Source organism: Strigops habroptila, chromosome 5 (genome assembly GCF_004027225.2).
Source record: "Strigops habroptila isolate Jane chromosome 5, bStrHab1.2.pri, whole genome shotgun sequence".
Taxonomy (NCBI): Eukaryota; Metazoa; Chordata; class Aves; order Psittaciformes; family Psittacidae; genus Strigops; species Strigops habroptila.
The window spans coordinates 3,331,038-3,346,560 of record NC_044281.2 but is presented as its reverse complement, the minus strand read 5'-3'; the positions used below and the strand labels follow the sequence as shown (position 1 = coordinate 3,346,560).

Sequence of the window (15,523 nt, the reverse complement as noted above, 5' to 3'; positions counted from 1 at the left end):
TTGAAGAGCCGTAAAACAGCAGACTATGATACCTTAGAGGCCTCTAAGGCTGGTGGTTTATAGCTTCCTTCTCAAAGATACTGAACAAACAGGACTGAACTTAAACAGAAGCTTTGGGGAGATGGCTGAAAAGTCTCAGAAATAGTGAAGCCACTGAGACCAAATTACTCAAGGAACTGAAAAGCAGCCTTTCCTGGCCTTTCTCAAGGTTTAATATTCACTTTGTAGTCAGTTCTCAGGTGGTGGCTTGGCAGATGAGGACAGTGATAGTATTGATAGCTTACACCAAGTGTGCAGTTGAGAAAGTGTTACAGAGAGTCTCGCTGCCTTTCATCCAGTCAGAACTGGTTTGCCTTTCTTCCTCAAAGCTCAGCCATGGCACTAAAAAGCAGTCTTAATAACCCAGGGAGAGACAAGGCCATCCCCCATCCTTCAGAGAAAGCTCAAGAGAGTGGCACGAGTGGAGGCAATATTGTCTACGTTAGATAGCAAGTGTTATGCCTTACTAAGCAGCTGTTCAAAGCTGGCTTAGAGCAAGTCAGATCCATAGTGGTGGTAAATGAGCTGTGTCCCATTTACTTAGTGGACAAAGATTGAAGCCAACTGATGATATGGCCCAAAAGACTTTAAGCTACATCAAGTCAGTAAATGTTCTTCTCTAGTGATGCCCACAGAGTGATTCTGCTTGCAGCTGTGCTCCCCTGCTCTAAGCAATACATACACCCAGTGGGGAGAGGAAGAGTTTACCTGTCGGTTGCTGATTGTGAGCTTCTCAAGGAAATGGCGCAGAACTGTAGAAGGATCTTCAATTAAGCAGTTCCACAGGACCTGCTGAGCAACAGCACTTACTGCAAAAGAGAAAGAAAACAAGGTGAGAATTGTCTCCCTTGGAAAAGCCTTGAACTGGTACACTTAGACACAAACATTCCTAACTTTCTACCACAACTGTCCTGTTTTGGACTGAAACACAGAGGAGCCTCTTTGAGGCACTAGGATTCCTGGTCACCAGTGCAGTCATCTCGAGAAATAATGATGGGACTAATATTTGAACCTTGCCTAACTACTGGTGATATGACAGGAAGCACTTCACCACTGAAGCCAGAGGAATAATAAAGAAATAACTATTTGGATTCACAACTCCAGATGAACAAAACTGGCAACTAAAAAACATGAATTCATATACTTTATTGTTCATGCATATAAGTTCAATTTCATGGTGATACACTGAGAGATTCTGTCTGGTACTGGTGAACAGTATTAGACAGCAGGGAATTGTGTTGATAAACAACTCCTCAAAGTGTAATTAATTGCAATCCTGCGAAGACTAAAAACAATAGAGAATTATTCATTATTTTGTCTTCAGTACTCAGTTCCTGATCACAAAATGACACATACATTATTCAGGTGGCTGACTACACCACCCAAAACCGAATTAAAAATATAACAGAAAGTTAAATGTGCGATCAGCTGACATGCTGAGTGATGACAAAGGAAGGAAGGGGCAACAGTCCACCATCTACAAACATTTTAGAGAAACAAATACTGAAAAAAAAAGGCATTATTACTTTACAAATACATCACAGACCATAACCAGAATGTTCAAGCTGTGTATGGGTGGCTTTCTGTTTGTCACAGGATCCGAGAAATGTTGGTGGTAACAGACCTCCAAAGGTCTCTAGTCCAAGCCCTGCTAGTCCAAGTCCAGACGGAGCAGGACTGTCATCTACACCAGATTATGTCAACCATGGCTTTGACTAGCCAAGTCTTAAATAGTCACTGTGATGAAGAATCAATGGAAACTGCAGTATGCTCCTAGTTATTAGGAAGTTCCTTCCAAATTTCTAACCTGAACTTCCCAAGTTGTAACCTCTAAGTTGGAGTTCCTCTAACTCTTGCCACCCTTAAGCAAGAATCCCTTGAAGTTTAATCTAGGTCAGTACCAGCTACTCCATCTTCCCGGACTTCTCCATCTTCCATCAAATGGACAATGGGGAGCACTGCTGCACAGATGCAGGCTGGAAACACAGCTTGAGGTGGTTGTGGCACATGGTGGTTTGGAGTATGCTCCGTAGTGTGTTCTTCATCTGGAGCAGGAAGAGCAGTAGGTGGTGAGTGTTAGTGAATAAGCTGTGGCATTATCCAGATAAACATTTATGTTAGGTGCTATAGAAACAGAACAACATGATAGGCTGTCTGATCACTGAGCAAGCACAGCGGGTGTGCTGCTATCTCTAAGAAGAAACTGAGCCTCAAGCCAACTTCTTGATAAAGAATTTTTGTTGTAAATATACATTTTTTCAATTTACATTTCATTTCTTGTAAGGAACCAATTTTCTTCTTGATTACCATCTCATTACCATTTTCCAGCTAGAGTGCTCCCCGTGGCACTACTCTCTAAATGAAACATGAGAGGTAAGAGAAGACATCGTGATAGCAGGGGTGAATAAAATAAAGCGGGACAATAATTTATTAGAAAGCGGCTCAAGCTTGAGAATACATTCAGCAAAAGGAAATGCCACCAGCTTTGTGGGTCAATGGGAAAGGCTTCCAGTGAATGAAGTCGTAGAAAAGGACACTCCAAAGTGAAGGCAACCCACCTTCTGCACTGACTGCTGACCGCACCGACCACACAGAGCCACGCCGGAAAGAATAGTTCCTATGAGATGTACTGGAGGTGCAGGAAGGACTCACAGAGAGACGGCGGGAGGCCAGGTTGGCAACTTCTTCTACTGACAAAGAGAACAGGAAATGTCAGTCCAGATCCAACTGACAGATTTTAGGGAACTTTCTGAACAACAGCACTTACAACCAAACTGGAACACGGAAAATTCAAGATAGGTAACACTCAAAAGGCACAATTCACCATCTATAAAGAGCAGTCAGATATGGAAGTTGCACATGCTTTGGGAACCAGTAGAGCATTGTTCCATAAGAGCATTCAGTGCTTTGGTGAGTCACGCTGTAACCGAGTCAGCTCTATACTTCTCTTCATCTACATCCTGTTAACCATCATGCTTGCTGGTGTTTAGTATTTCCTAATAATTAGGATTTCTGCTCACGGATTTCCCAATCTATGTTGAGATCTGAACATCACTGTACTCACCTAATGGCACACACTGGAATGCTTTTAATGACATCTTTGTGCTCTGTTAGCCTGGACCAATGAGAACCTTCACCCAAAGACTAAGCTTTTCATGACATGTCATGTAACTTTGGCTGTCTGAAAGTTTGGTACTGAGGTTGAGCTGGCCATCTAGGCTCCCCCACTAGTTACCATAAAGGTAGAAAACTCCAAGGACAATTCAGCCTATCCTAAGCTATGTGTCTTAAGACACATACTGACAAAGGGAGACTCCTCCTGCTCTGTAATTATTAAAAAGTTAAAGTTAGGAAAGACAAACTTCATTCCTAGTGTTGCCTTTTCTCATTGTGTTAAATCCTGCAAGATGCTGGGAGCTTTGAGATGTTAAATGCTGGCAAGTTCCACTGTAGCTGGGGGGATAAGGGGTAAGGGGCTTCAGGTCACACAGGGAGTACTCAATATGTCCAAGGTTTTATGTTTTCCTTGCATTAATTTTTAATGACAGTTTTTCCTCAATGACTTAGACTCTTCAACAAATGGATGTGGTTGTGACTTCCTTCACACTAACAATCTATGTTCCTGGACATCACACCCCTAAGCAGTGCTCTGTGTTGGTGGCAGGTGCTCTCAGGTTCCTGGAATGCAGTTCCTGGCCCTGGAGCACACCTTCTTCTTCCTGTTCTGAGCTTGGTGTGCAGGTTGGCTCATAGCAGGCCTCCTGAGTGATGGGGATGGCAGTGATGAGACTGGCTTCCCGGCCCAGGCGTTTCTTCTCCTCCTCCTGCTGCAGGTTCTTCAAGATGTGCTCCGCTCGCTGATGGGAACGAGACACAGCTCTGGCTGAAAATGACTTCTGTCAGGAAGAAAAGAGAAGGAGCACAGCCTGAAGCTGTTAGCTAAGATTCACACATCCTGCATTTTCTGCCAGAGACATTAGTGACATTCAGCGACTCGGTTTCTAAATACAAATCAAGAGTAGTGCTAGCTGACCAGAGATTCACCAGGAGATTCCTCTTGGGTCTATGTCTACAATAAGCCTTGCTGCAGACTTCTCCCAAGAGACACCACATGAACCATTGCAGAGAAAATGGTCTGTCAGGCAGTTCGAGTGAACAAATCTTCTCTCGGAGAGAGAACAGCTGTGTGCTCCCAAGATGTGAATTACCATCTCTCCCAGGGATATGATATGCAGTACAGTACCTCAGTGAGCACACAGAAAAGCCTTATGGCCATGTAGAAAATTCTGTGTGCCCTACACAAACTGTGTACTAGATTTTTCCCAGCTGAGGAAAACAAGAAAACTCAAGAGTTCAGGCCACATATTTTTGTCTTAACTTTCCCCATGCTGCTACTGAGAAAAAACAGTGCTTACTCTCGTGATGTCTGCTTACCGACTGATCTTCATTTATAGGATCTTGCACACTCCCACTGCACTGAGGAACCCAGGGTGGGTCAAACATTGGCACAGATGGCATCCCCAGGACAGGAGAAGGCAGAGTGAAGTTTATACTTGGAGGAGGGATCTAAACAAAAACATGAAAGACATTTTGATACAGCAGACTATTAGTATTGTCAGCACTGCTAATTACGAGTACTCATATTACCCAAGATTACCTCTGCAAACTTTTCCCAACTTTGTATCTCACTGTGCTGTAACACCATGTATGACATACATTTCTTTCTTTCCTTCTCTGACGTTTTTCCTGACCTGTGTCCCCACCATCCTCTCTACATTTTATACAGGAGTTCTACACATCACCTCCCCCACTAGTGTGATTTACACAAGCATTTTTTGTTCTCTAAACACATTTTCAGGCAATTTCATGGCAGCTTGTTGTTACACACCCATCCCACCAAGCAAGCTGTATAGGGGAACATCATGCTTCATGTGTCCTATCTACCTTGAAGATCTGCTGTGCTCCCTCTTCCATCCTTGGCCAGACTTGATATCTAAACCTCCAGAGTGTGTGAAATTTGAGGATGGCATTCAGTCTTTGCACTGTCTCTGGGTGATGAAATTCGGACATCAGCATGTCAGAAACAGCCTCTGGCACTTTCACAGCACACAGCAGGAACATGGCAGCTGTAGGGACAGAACATCTCATCATCTGTTTTCCTTAATAATGTGTTTATTTGGCAGAGAAAAACTGCAGCTGTACAAACCCCCACCAAAAGAAACCTAATCTTGGCTCCAGAAATTAGATCAGCAGTCTGCCAGGCCTGGAGAAAACTGTACTGCTTCATGAAACCAAGCACATGTGATTCCACCTTCTGGAGCCACACAACTTTATGCCTAAGGCTTGTAAAAGCTTCTGGAAAACCTGCTTTTAAACTAAAATACAGCTTTGCTCTTCCCCTAAAAAATCTCAGTCATGACTGGTTTAAAATAAAAAGCAGCTCTTGAAGTACCAGGACTAACTGAGTTTGGCTTTCAAAGATTCCACTTCCCAGTGATTTCTGTGGTGATGAATAAAGGCTGGTTTAACAGAAGCTCTGCCTTCCCCTCAGAGCTGCAGACAGCGCCCCAGCAGAGGTCTCACACCTCTATTTTCATGGATAAAACCAAAAAGAAAGGTTCTTAGTTAAACGGGCACCGTGCAATGATTGCAATCTGCCTCCAATTAAAAACGGAGTTGCTACGAATTGCAAGACAAAGGACCAGATCACAACGGAAAATAGCACAATAGAAGCTGAGCTGACCCATAGTTGTTTCAATGGAGCATATGTGAATATAAACAGGCACAGTCAAACTCCAGATGATGGAGGCCAATTAATTTAAATGAGTGTCTGAGGGGCACTGAGCAGGAAACAAAAGCAGACGGAATGGTGCTGCTGTGGGAGTTCAGTGGGTGTCAGAGTCTGTGACTTCTTTGACCAGTAGCTCACCACAGAGCACTGGAGACAATTTGTCTAGGTTTGGTGGCTGTTCCTCCACAGTAGAAAAAGGACACCTGCCATCGTGTTTGCCTCAACATTTATTCAGAAGGTGCTAGGCAGGATGGCTGTGATGATGGGAGGCAGCCCACACCGTAGAAAAACAAGGCTGCTCTTTGACTGCCTAAGTCCTGTCCTGCACTGCACAGCTCTGTTCCTGCTCCAAAGTCCTGCTCCAAAACTGTAGGGACTTTCCTGTTTCACCAACTCATAGAACTTTCTACTCTTTGGTCTTTTCAGTGTAACTATGTCAAAATCTTAGTACGACTGGTTTAAAAGTGTGGGCTCACACTGTAATAACCAAAAAAAGAAATACATCCTTGGGAGAGGTCAGTAGATGGTGCTGTTGTACACTAACACAGGGGTGCTTTTTATCCAGCTCGCGAATAGCAACATCACGAGTTTTCAGGTTTTGACCCCGATTAGTGTAATTTACTCCTGGGCTGAAATAACTCGCTAATAAAAAAGCTAGTTCAGACCCTCAAATGGATTTTAATCCTCCCTTCAGGAAGGGGAGAAGGAGGAAGATGTGTCTCACAGGCTGCTCTGGAGGAGCAGCCAGCTAACACTAAAGAAACCTTTGGTGGCATTCAGTCTCCTCCACTACAAAGCTCTCTTGCAAACTCTTGTGATCTACTGTGAGTTGTGCAGCCAGGGCAGCCACACTAAGTGGTTTTGTTCTCCTACCTGCTGCTCCAGCCATGTGCTCATCCACACTGAGCAGGAGCTCCCACGCTGCTGGCTGGATGTCCCCATACATCTCTTCTGTGAGGATAGGAGCTGCTTTGATTAGCAGTGACAAAGGTGCAGGGGAGAGGCTCATTACCTGCAAAAAACCAAGCCATGCCTTACAGCTGAGCTGTGCAAACTCTCCACAGTGAACAACTCTCAGTAACGTTACCCTAGTTTTGGTTTGCAGATTATACACTGCTAACATCTAGTTTCAGATAACGCTCCATAGAATATAGTTTCTTTCAGCCTACAATGAAAGAGCAGTGCTTGCAAACTAGTTCCTTAAGTCTTTTGCTAGTAACTCATGACACCAAAACACTGATGAAGAGGACAAAAGAAAAGCCAAACTTTGCCAAGGTGGTGCACAGTGATACAGATCCATGCAAATCTCACAGTCTCCTAAGAACAGGCCTGTGAAGAGCCTGTTGCTTCTTCAGGAGCACTAAACGAGAAACAACAAAGGAAACTACTGCTGTAAACTGACAGGTTATATTTAAACACATTTGTGGAATTTTGAAATGTTTTTCCTATTTTTGTATCCTCAGTTTTGATGCATTTGTTGCTGTGGGAAGCCAGAGATGCAGAGTGCGATTTAATGGAGCTACCTGCTTAAAGGATTTGTTGATGGAGATACCTTAAGAGGCTTAAATTAGCATGACTTGGTTGAGGAAAACATGCAGGGCTGATATATTCCTGATATTCAGGAATAGTTCTTCACACAGGCTTGGAGATCCATATACATTTCCCTTCTTGTTGCAGCCTAACCTGACATCTAAGTATTAGCCTCCCTAACCAGCATACGGCCTAGTATTTACCTGGTGCCTGATGTATTTTAGCATTCCAGAGTCCTTCTTCCCTTCCAAGCTGATATCAATCACTCTCTTTTTTAGAGAAGGAGTTCTCAAGCATGACTTGTCTGAGCACTGAAAGGAAAAAAAAAAAAGAAAGAAAGAAGTGGAGTTCACATTTAGACTTCCCAGAATGTGGAGAAAGTTTGGACAATCCATCATGGACAAGAAGGATTTCCATCACCTAGAAGTCATACAGTGGCAAAGCTGTAGCTCAAAGCCTTCTCCTATGCTGGCAAAAGGCCTGGTATCAGTGAGAATACACCTCATCCAATTTTCTTCTCTTTCTAACAATGTTAGAATATAAAAGCTTAAGGCAGAAGCCAGTAAACCAAATAAAGAATGTAAATGTGCTATGTGTAATCTTCCCAGGTGGCAGACCCGTGTATTTCAGGAGAACGGTACTTTAAGGTTAGAGGTAAGAAATCTACAGTTTCCCTCTTTTTTCCTTGCTGTTTCTTAAAGGCTTTGATGGTTTGATAATGATGAAATGCGTATCACTTTGCCTTGCAATTTAAAGTTGGAGACGAAACAACACACAGTAATGCATGGTGGTGTTCTGCTGCCTTTCATGAACACTGCCAGCTGCTCATTTCAAGCCTACCTTCTGTGGAGGAAATGACTGCCTCTCTTCCTTAATAACTGATACACTACTTTTCTGTGCTAGAGGAAATATATGGGGGTTACAGCTTCCAGGAAAGCAGAATCGTTAGCTGTTGTTTCATCTGCTCTGTGCTTTGTTCCATACAAATAGCCTTTGATTTTCTAACTTGAAACAAACAATCTGCTAGTTGGTGAAGAAGCATTATGAACTTGTTTCCTACTCCTTCATTTTCCACTTACAGGGATGATAACCTCTTTACCCAACTGAAATCTTCACGACAGTTTCATGAACACTTTTATTTTCAATGTTACTGCAAAGTAGTTGAATGACTCCACCACTACAAGTAATCAGAATAACTGTAGTCTGTCTGTTGTCATCAGGTATATGAAAGTATTAACCAACTATTGACATGATTCAGCTGGTACCTGGGTGGGCACTTCACTGAAAGCAGAGATTTATTTCCACTGAAGTTAAAGGCACCACTTACGTGGCTAAAAAGGCACAATCTTGTTTGACTATCCTCCTGAACTGGTATTAAAAGTGTGTCACTGTGTGTAACACTAAAGACTAATGTACACAATTCTTGGAACAGCTCTGAGAGTTCAGACCAAAAAGAAAGAAATTATGCAAGATGTTACAAGAATTTCAAGAGTGACTCTTATTAACAGATGAGAAGAAACATGGAAAAAGAGACTGGACTCCAGTGGCTGGTAAGTAGAGGCTATAAAAGAACATTAAAATTAAAGCCAGGTTATAAGGTTTTCAATGACCTTATCAGCAACTAAAATTCTTCCCAATCAATAGAGATTACATTCCTTCCATAATGCTAAATGCCTTAATAGAGTTTTGGGGTTTTTTTACAGCAAAGGTGTGTTTAAGAAAGGCTGTGTTAATTTTGTTGTGAAAGAACTGTTTGAGCACATTATGCAGTTCTTGAAGGTAATAATGACCTGCCCGGTCAAACCCCAGAACATTCTGCTTTTTCCATCTACTCACTTCCTTTTGCTTTTTGCCTCTTGCCACACTGTTCAATGTGCTGTTTTCTCGCAGGGAGTCCACTGTGTCTCCATACAGGAGTTTGATGGCCCGGACAAGGCGAGCACAGGACCGGCTGTGATGGAGGTAGCAGTGTGGGTGACAGTAGTCAATGTGGGTACATATGAAACTTTGTTGGTTGCACAATAGGATCATAACCTTGAAAAGAAAAAAAGAGAATAGTTACCTACAGAAAAGAGCGTTAAACAGAGAACCGCACAAGGCAGCCAGTGATGGAAATACTCAAGCTAACTAGCTAAGCATGGCTAAAGAAACATTTGTGTTAACAAAGCAAAGAGACAGAGCTGCTGTTAGATGTATATGTCTGGCTGGTGGCAAGATTAAGGCTGAGGAAAACAGTCTGCAGAAAAGCTCTTGTATTACCACTCTGAGATGAGGGCTTGAACTGGAAACTGTCAACTACTCAATCATCATTAAAGCTGCAAACCCACCAGGTTCAGGGGTTAGTTTCCTTCAAGAAACGTGAAAGGAAATGTCTCAGTATGCTCTCAAGTAAGAATAAGCTGTGCCAGTTGTTCTACATATGCTTCCTTCACTGTGCTTGGGTAGGCTCATCCAGCCTAGCTTTACGTTCTATTTCTGGTGGTGCTGCCATATGGCAGTAGGGAGTTCTAAAACCTGCCTAAGAAACAGTAAATATTTGGGCATTTAGCTATTCTGAGCTCTGCTGCAGCAACACAGCTATTAGTCTACTTAAAGCCAGCCTCGGGTAAGTCTACACTGCAGTGACTGCTCTCTGCTGTAACTCAGAGGGTTTCTTCCCAGAGGAGCAAAGCTCAGTCCAGCAGCTCTTTGGATATTGTTCTTCATGTTAATACACAAACCCAGCCACTTCTAGCTCTTTGATGAAAATACACAAACATTCACACTGTAGGTCATAACTGGCCTTTATGAATCCTCTCCATCCCACAGCCTAGTGTGGAAATACCCAGAACTACCAGAAAGAAGCTATCCCATCTTTTTTCCATCCACTTACGGTCTATGCAGTTGCAGTCTGCTGGCTCTTTCAAGCAAGGCAGCCACATCACTCTCAACCCTCAAATCTTTAGGCTTCTAAAAAGCCAGGAGCTTAATTTAAAACAAATCTGTGCTGTGTATGTGGGATTCTTGTCTCTGTCTGACCTCAAAATAACACGAGGCCAGAACAGGCAATCAGGAATAACTCAAGTTGCTGGTGTTGTGTCAATATGCAAATGGTATAAATCTTATCAGCATTGTATAGCCTCTACCCGGCCTCTGCTCCACTGTTATAACTTGTAGTTCAGTACTCGGACACAGAGTAAGGACATTACACACTGGGTTGCCATTAAGGACAGTAAAGGAAATGCTGGTGCCTGCATAGAAGCAACTGGAACCAGTGATCTGAGTGGTTTCCTTGTGAACACGAAGTAAAGCAGGGGTTTTTTTGGCTTGTAGTTTTAGTGCCCACCCACCCACACCTTCCTTCCAACAAACAAGAAGAGAAAGTTCTCATATGATATTGATACTTGTGCGGCATTAACTGGAACAGGTGATTTTTCAAACCTTCCTTTCTCCTATGCAGGCTAATCACATGCAAAGTGAGACAAACATCTTGAGTTCCCTCCAGTTTATGCCTCATATTTATGAGTTCAGGCATCCTCCCACACTGAACAAAGGCACCATAAGTTATCCTAAGCTGCGGGCTAGGGAGATGCCTTTATCCTTTAGCAATTCATCGCCTAGTACACACTCTCATGGCTCACATACTCAGTTTAGTACACTGGAATTTCCAAGGGAAGTGTAATCATTACCAACAGCATTAGAGTACTGATAGAGAAGCAGGGTAGGCCAAGGACTGAGGTATACTAGCTTGCAAGACATGACGTTTGAGTTCCCTCCTCTGCCATTCCCTTCCAAAAAAGACAACTATCAAGAACTGCTTCCCACATCACAGTATTGCATTAAGCCTGTTCTTGCCCAGACCCCATAGGAATGAGGCAGCTGAGAGCAGACTGTGTGAAATGCTTAGGGGAGAGAGTGGGGTATCAACTCACTATTGGCAGTTGTCTTTCTCTAAGGCAACTAAGGTGGCAAAAAAGCATCTGTCCTCATACACATGTGCAGGACACAACCAGTCGGTGTACAGGGAGTTAACCCAATTCTTCTGTGAAAGACACACTGACCATACTGCACCATCACAGTGTGTCATGAGGCAACAGAAGGCGAGGTGTAGTCTTTGGATACCAGTGGATTGAACTGTGTAGACTTGCCCAATTGACTTTTGGCATGTCTAAATCAGAGGCACAGACATCACCAAAAGGGATGTTTTAGGCCCTGCATGACCAAACCACATCTGCAGCGTTGTACTCCTCATCTGTTGGATAGGCTAGAAAATAGACAAGGCCCTGCTGGGTTAGAATGTCTAATGGAATTTAATGGAATCAAAGAAAATGTTTCAAAAGTATTTTTTCCCCCCACAAAGTGCATAAATAAACTCATTGTCGTAGAGTTACCGGAGACAAAAGTATATAAATCGGCTCAAAAAGGGGTTAGAAAAACTCCCTAGGAAAAATCTTCTGGTAGTTAGTAAATATAATGGTCACGACCGAACCTTCAGCTCAAGCAGCTTTTAAAATGCCATTTCCCAGAAGCTGAGAGCCCAGCTCACACTGCAGCCCATTCTGTTACTCTTCCTGAACTACCCCTACTAGCCATACTGAACGTTGGACACTGAGCTAATGGATTTCTCAGCTGAGGTAGCATAGCTGTCCTGGCACACTAGAGGGAAATAGTCCCTTTTTGCCATACAAATTAAATATATGAAACAGAAGGAGAAAGACAAAAGCTTTCTGGTTTTAGTCCATTCTAGAAATGACAAACAGACATTTCCAAAGTTCACAGCTTACTTACACTTGAGATCCTTGGTGCTACACGGAGAAAGCACAGATTGTGATCTGGTTATTGCCAGCACGAAGGTTTTCCTACTGAAAATGCCATCCTTGAGAGCACTGGAGGTGACTTATACTTACATGCAGCCATGACATGTTCCGATGATAGTTCTCCTCCGCGCCTGTGTTGCTCAGCACCTCGGGCTCAATGCTAGGTTCGCTCGCGCTCCAAGGGCTCCCTTCTTCAAAAGAAAAATACCCAAAAGGTGGTTGTTTTTATTGCTCCCTGTGTGCTTTAAGACTAGGGACAGCACTTGTAAGCCAGGCCAGCCTTGTGGGAACAGACCAAAGAATCTGCCACATTGGAAACATTGCATTTGGACACCCCTCCCCAATCCTTGTATCATGCTGGCTTGACAATTACAAGAACCATTTAGGCTTGGCTCACAGGCCATCTTGTCAGTAGCAAACACTGCTCCCTCCCCACTTTTTTCTTCAATGGAAGGGGAGAAGGTAAACAAAAAACATCAGGAACAAATTCTTTGCACCATTCAGATGCTGCAAATGGTTGGTTTAGTGATCTGCATTGACTGGGCTCCGTGGTTCAAAAACGTCAACAAAAACCCAACCAGAAGTGGCATCCAACTGGAAATGCCAATGGGCAAAGTCACTGCCAATTGCCCATGGAAACTGCTAATGCTATGGGGATGAAAGGGGAAAAAAATCCTGATTCTAGCACACTAGTTCTAAAGAACTCAGGCAAGGGAGTGATTTCTCTGGGAACTTTACAGACTCCTGTGTTTCCTCTAGCCATTTCACAACCCATGGGATTCCTATAAAACTAACATAATGCTCTTGAGAGACGGCTGGGGATGAATGCTGGTTAATCCTTTCTTTCTCCTCTTTAAGTGAACTGTGACTTGCCAAAGCCTACAGAACGGGCAATCCCACTCTCCATGTTCACCTACTGAAGCATCTTTTGGGGAACATAAAAATGACCATTAAGCTTGGGAGGTTATTTTAGCTCCAAATGTATCCAAACCATAGGTTTTGGTTAACACCCCTAGCAGAGGGAACCCCTTTAGTTCAACTGTGATGGAGATTTCTCGTGGCAGGATGCACATTCGCTTTCCATAAAATAAATATATGGTGATCCATCTTTTGAAGATTAAGACATCTGTAAACTGTAAAAGGATATGTATATGCCAATATGTAGAAATATAGTACGTAGCATGTACATGTTATGTTCTATATATAGGAATATATATATTACATGTCATAAAACATGCCTATGACATCATATCCTACATAGAATATGAAGTGCATGTCTGTACATATATATATATCTCCTGTCTGTTACTATGGACAGTAGATGCATATGACCTCACGTATTCATTATATCGTAGGACTTAGGGGGGGTGTGTATGTGCATATACACACGTGCATGTGCTCCCCTAAAGACAGCATGCGCTTGGCTGGCAGGCACCAGCATTCCAAGAGTTCATGCTCTAACACGGAGCTCTGAATTGCCAACCTGTGTGTGGAGCCAACGCTGCACCCGGGATTCGAGCTGTGCTCCTCCCAGGCCCTGGCTCAGGCAGACCCTGAAGAGGACTCTAGGTTTTCCCTAGCCTACTGGGGTGGGGATCTCTTGCCATTTCTAGCTCTGCTGCAATCACATCAAGAGTTTAGGTCCTGCCTGTCGTCCCCTCCCTTTCCACCCACTTGTCTAAGTTACCTATATCAGTGACAGTGTCCCTGCTGTGGGACAGCTGCAGCTCCTCATTCTCAGACTCTGAGTCCTGCCGTGATAACTTGGTGCTCTTTAGGCTGCCGGCCCGGCGAATGCTGGAAAGGGAACCCCCCTTCTTCACCCGGAAACTGCGGGTTCCTTTAATCTGGAGCAAGCGGGAGCCTCCTATCCTGATCTTCCTGCTGGGAACTGTATTAAAAGAATAAAAGAGGACTTTTTTCCCCTTAATTTTTCCCCATTTAAAAAAGAAAGATATCCTGGCCCTCCCTTCCCTCCCTCCCCTTTGCTGCCAGCCTGTACTGCAGCATCTTTTCTTCTACCAAGGAATGTGGGGCCAGAGGCTCCCTCCAAAGCCACCGCCAATGCAGCTCTGTCAATCAGGCAGTAAAGATGCTTTACAGAAATGTGTTCAGCACCTCATTTCCTGAATACCTGGTACGTCACCTCACGCCTTGTCTGTATTTGGAATCAGCCCTTGTTCAACCACCAGCAAGTGGAGTCAGCTGCTCTAACAGAAACCCAAAACGTGGACAAGGAAAACCTACGATTCACACCTATTTGAATCAATTCCTGCCAGGAAACAGGATCTGCCCAATGGTTGTAAATTGCAGTTTTCTTTGCCAGCCCCTGGGGTTTACGTTAGTGCAGAATCACCTCTTGCTAGGGATAGATGGCTGAATCCCAAACACGAACAAGGCACCACGGACAAACCTATTTTCCTGCGGGCCTGGGGTCTGTAAACCTCACTGAGCTCTGCAGTAGGATCAATTATTTACTCATACAGCACATGTGACTGCAGAAGGGTAGTCTGCTTCATGGGGTTAGCACGTGAGACTTCTCTGAAGTAAGATTTGCATAAATCCGTGTCTCTGCATGTTACTCTTCATCATTAGAATGCTTTAGAGGAAACAGGAGCACGTAGATCCTCTCCTTCAGACAAATCAGCAGCTTTCAGGCATTAACAACATCCATTGACACTCTGCATTTTTGATGAGCACAGACATGAAATGGTTCAATGTTCAAAGCACCAACCGTTTGCATTTTCATTCTCCTCTTAGTTCAAAGGCAGTACATGGCAGTATGTCAGTCCAAATGTTGCAACACCCAGTCATTTTACTGCAGATCTAATCAGGCAAGGTCACGTGTGATCGATTACCTTTTGGTGTGTTGTTGAGAATGAACAGGATACAGCTTTTTGGATACCATGGCTAAGCAAAATATTTTAATAGAATTATGTTTTGGCTTCAGGAAAAAAATCAAACACACCTTTGCTCCTGAGAATGCCCCTAATTCCTTCAGAACCCAATTCCCAATCCCATTTCCAGTGGCTAACGTCCTGGATGAAGACATCTGGATAGGTTTTGAGACCTGCTGGTCTCAAATGAATCAGCTGGGCAAATCACTGTTGAGTGACCAGAGAATCTCCCTCCAAGTGAATATGCTGAGTTCCTTAGCAATCACTACTGCCTGAATTCTGTTCAGATCAGCCTCAATACAGTGGCTCTGTGCCCCCAAACCACTTAAGCACTTGTGACTGCATTTCATCAGGTGTACAGAATCCCATTTTAGCACCCAAATAGTACATATGATCCTCTGAGAGCCTGCATCTACCTAGCTTTAGTGTCTGTATTTCAGACCTACCTGGAGCAGATTCTATACAGTAAA

The 15,523-nt window shown here is 43.5% G+C and overlaps 1 protein-coding gene across 19 annotated transcripts in view; it reads right to left on the bottom strand.

Moving 5' to 3' along the window:
* The window catches only part of UNC80 (unc-80 homolog, NALCN channel complex subunit), a 123,511-nt gene that overhangs the window by 47,961 nt on the left and 60,027 nt on the right, over positions 1–15,523 (bottom strand). For 14 of the 19 annotated variants that reach the window (XR_003991487.1, XM_030486765.1, XM_030486769.1 and 11 more), the window contains 11 exons: positions 13,844–14,047; positions 12,247–12,347; positions 9,197–9,394; positions 7,564–7,671; positions 6,704–6,842; positions 4,984–5,165; positions 4,474–4,605; positions 3,749–3,935; positions 2,598–2,729; positions 1,941–2,084; positions 748–848 (listed from right to left, as the gene is read on the bottom strand). Coding sequence is in view for 18 of the 19 variants with exons in the window: in XM_030486765.1 (XP_030342625.1) it covers positions 748–848; positions 1,941–2,084; positions 2,598–2,729; positions 3,749–3,935; positions 4,474–4,605; positions 4,984–5,165; positions 6,704–6,842; positions 7,564–7,671; positions 9,197–9,394; positions 12,247–12,347; positions 13,844–14,047 (1,628 nt within the window). In the remaining variant the exon portion in view is untranslated. The remainder of the gene's footprint in view (positions 1–747; positions 849–1,940; positions 2,085–2,597; positions 2,730–3,748; positions 3,936–4,473; positions 4,606–4,983; positions 5,166–6,703; positions 6,843–7,563; positions 7,672–9,196; positions 9,395–12,246; positions 12,348–13,843; positions 14,048–15,523) is intronic. The other 5 variants (XM_030486778.1, XM_030486779.1, XM_030486781.1 and 2 more) reach the window with 2 other exon arrangements.